Here is a 3093-nt window from a genome sequence, read left to right as displayed (position 1 = left end):
AAAAAGCTGCAACTAACTTTAAAGTCGACTTTATTTTGACTATGACTACGGGCCATTTTTTAGATGAGAAGCAAAGGTGTTTGCTTTTTCTGCGTCACTCCGAGCCCATTTGCCATTGTGGTCCCGTACTGGCATTTCAGTCTCTATTGGCGCATTTAGCTTGTGGTGTGCTTTCCATAACGAGTGCTTTGTGCTAGTCGGTGAGAGCTTTTGGATGTACCGGTACTGTGCGTACTGTTCCTCGTTCTTGAGGGCTCTCGCCAGTGCATGTGTGGCCGCCTTGAGCAGTTGTTTTGATGCTGGTGATCTATGAGTCTGCCATATCCGTCGTAGGCGTCGTTTTTCCAAGACAAGCATTTCAATTTTCCTATTGGTTAAATAATATTTTTTATTTTGCACATAACCTTTCTGGGGTGTGGAAATGCTAGCTGCTGCTCTAAGTGTAGATTCAAGAGCGGCTATGGAGTTTTCAATATCGGTCGGCGTATCTAAATTTGGATCGAGGTCTATATGCGCACTGATATATTTTTTATACTTTAACCAATTTGTAGCCCTTGTCGTGAGCATATAGGGTGACTCTTTTTCTTGCGGCTGATGCCACAAGGTGAAAAGTACAGGTGAGTGGTCTGATGAGAGATCTGCAACTGATTCTGTACTAATAAGGCCGCGAGGAATTTTCCTTGCCACCGCAAAGTCAATCAAATCTGGCAACTTTTGCGGGTCTGCCGGTCAATATGTAGGCTTTCCAGGAGAAGCGTAATCGAGTTTTTCTTCTACATATAAGCGCGTTATATAATTGCTTGCCTTTAGGGTTGGACAAGCGTGAGCCCCAGTGAGGGTGCTTCGCATTATAATCACCTGCAGCAAGGAAGCGCTCTCCCAGCGAACTGAAGAAATCCATAAACTGTTTTTCTGTTATCGTGAAACGTGGGGGACAATAAACCGCGGACAGCGTAATATCACCTTGCTTTGTTTGTACGCATATTGATGTTGCTTGCAGATAATTCTCAGCAATGCCAGTCAAATGATGGTGTTTAATCCGGTTTCTGACTAAAATACCAGTTCCGCCATGCGCCTTTCCATCTGGATGATTCGTGCAATAAAAGGTATATCCAGAAATGTCAAAATTATATCTATTAGTTAGGTGTGTTTCAGCAAGGAGCATTATGTCAATTTCCTTGTCCTTAAGAAATTTTGACAGCTCTAGTTTGTGGCGAGGAATGCCATTTGCATTCCAGAGGGCTATTTTAAGTAAGGTCATTATCTTGTTTGCTGAGTAGCAAGCAGGTTGAGCAGCGTATTTTGATTTCGCATGAGTTCTTGCATTGTGTTTTGCATGAAAGTCATGAAATTCATCATGCTTTGTTGCATCGACGCTATCATAGCTTCGATATTGGATTGTTTACCATATTGTGCATGGGGATGCTGTTCTTGCGGCGCAACTTGAGGTGCAGTTTTTGTAGGGGCACGGTTTTCTAAGCCTGATTTTAAGGCACTTGCAAACGAGACACCATTGACGGTGTTTGATAGAACTGTTGGCGACGTGGCTCTTTTGGCGAAGAAGACGTCAGGATTCGTTTGGGAGGGTACAAAGGCATTCGGTACATTATGAGTACGTATGGAAGCCACGCGTTGGTTGATCCGGTTTTTAACTCCTTATAGACTGGACAGCCCCTGTAGTTTGCTGTGTGATTTCCACCGCAGTTACCACATTTTTTTGCACGCGGGTCTTCTTTGTTTGATGTGCAAGTGGCAGAGACATGTAGCTCTCCACAAGCTACGCACACTGAGCGAAGCGTGCAGTAAGACCTAGTATGACCATACTCCTGGCAGTTGGTGCATTGTACAGGGCCATTTCTCTTATGCGGTTCTTCCACAGTTATCCTACGATGCAGCAGATATTGTAATTTATAAATTGGATGCACATCGTTTTTGCCCAGAGGTTTGTTTTCAGGCTCGAGCTCAACTTTAAACATAGGTTGAGGGATTTTGTTCCTATTAAAAATATTCACAGCAGCTTTTGGATTGAAACCTTGTTCTTTAAGTGCTACCAAAACTTCCACAGCTTCAACGCTTGGTTCGATACTTTTAATTACAATTTGTAGACCTTTTGCACTTTTAAGTTGGTATGTATAAAATTTTGTGTTTGTGTCATTCAGGTATTTGGACACTGTTCAAAAATCCTGTTCGGAATAAATTTGTACTTTAGTTTCGCGAATATTTCCCTTAGATAGTGGGATAATATGAAACTTATTACTACCGATTAGCTGTGTGAATTTTATTAACAAGAGCGCTTGGATTCTCTTCTCTTATAAAAATGGGCGGAGGTTTGGCATTAGTAGCTTTTGCAGCATCTTCAGAAATTTGGCTATTCACATCATCGGCATTGTCACTTAGCAGTGCAAATCTATTCGTACTGACTTGCTGAGTTGAGGTAAGGCGGTTTATTATTGTCTTACTGCCCGTTGAATTTTGCGGACTAAGTTTTCTTTTTATTGTAACATAGCGGTCCATTCCAGTCTGTATGGCCGCATTTTTTGTTGTTTCGTTTTTCAACCTTTCTTGCGCTTTACCTTTGTTGCCAGTGCTTGCAGTCAAGTTAATTTGTGCTTGTGCAGCAAGAATAGGCCGGGCTGTTGACACCGCTGTGCAGTCGGCAGGTACCGGTGTGTTTGTTGTTGTTGTTGGTGCGATAGAGGTAGTAAAACATGTCACTGTACTAGTTGTTGTTGCCGCTATATTTGGGGATATGTTATCGCTTACCGAATTTGATGTAAGCGTTGGGCGTGAATTGTGATACGGCACAGGTGAAGCGCACTCTTCACTCCAAGACGTCGGAGTCGTCAATGGTAAGTTTGGAGGACAAGTCCGCTGACCTGAATCTTGAGGGGGTTTAAGGGTGGTCGATGGATTGGGCTTTGCGCTTTCGCTGTCACTCTGGGACCGAATAGAGAAATATGCGTTGTTGCGTTGAACTGAAAGCCGGCGCTCATTTTGCTCGCGTTGCTTCTGAGCTCGGATTTCAGCTTGACACATCGCTTTCTGTTTTCATTTGGTTTGTTTGTTTATTTTATTTATTTTTTTTTTTTTTTT

At 42.7% G+C, this 3093-nt stretch overlaps 1 protein-coding gene across 1 annotated transcript; it reads right to left on the bottom strand.

The window, feature by feature from the left end:
• Nucleotides 1–2256: 2256 nt before the first annotated feature.
• Nucleotides 2257–3036, bottom strand: LOC118750240 (mucin-5AC-like). Its single transcript, XM_036484964.1, has one exon. The coding sequence runs from the start codon at nucleotides 3034–3036 to the stop codon at nucleotides 2257–2259; it is 780 nt and encodes a 259-aa protein (XP_036340857.1).
• Between the last annotated feature and the right edge of the window lie 57 nt (nucleotides 3037–3093).

The sequence above is a fragment of the Rhagoletis pomonella genome, unplaced genomic scaffold, assembly GCF_013731165.1.
Source record: "Rhagoletis pomonella isolate Grant_MI unplaced genomic scaffold, Rhpom_1.0 Rhpom_scaffold_00177, whole genome shotgun sequence".
NCBI lineage: Eukaryota > Metazoa > Arthropoda > Insecta > Diptera > Tephritidae > Rhagoletis > Rhagoletis pomonella.
This window is presented reverse-complemented; position numbering and strand designations above follow the sequence as displayed.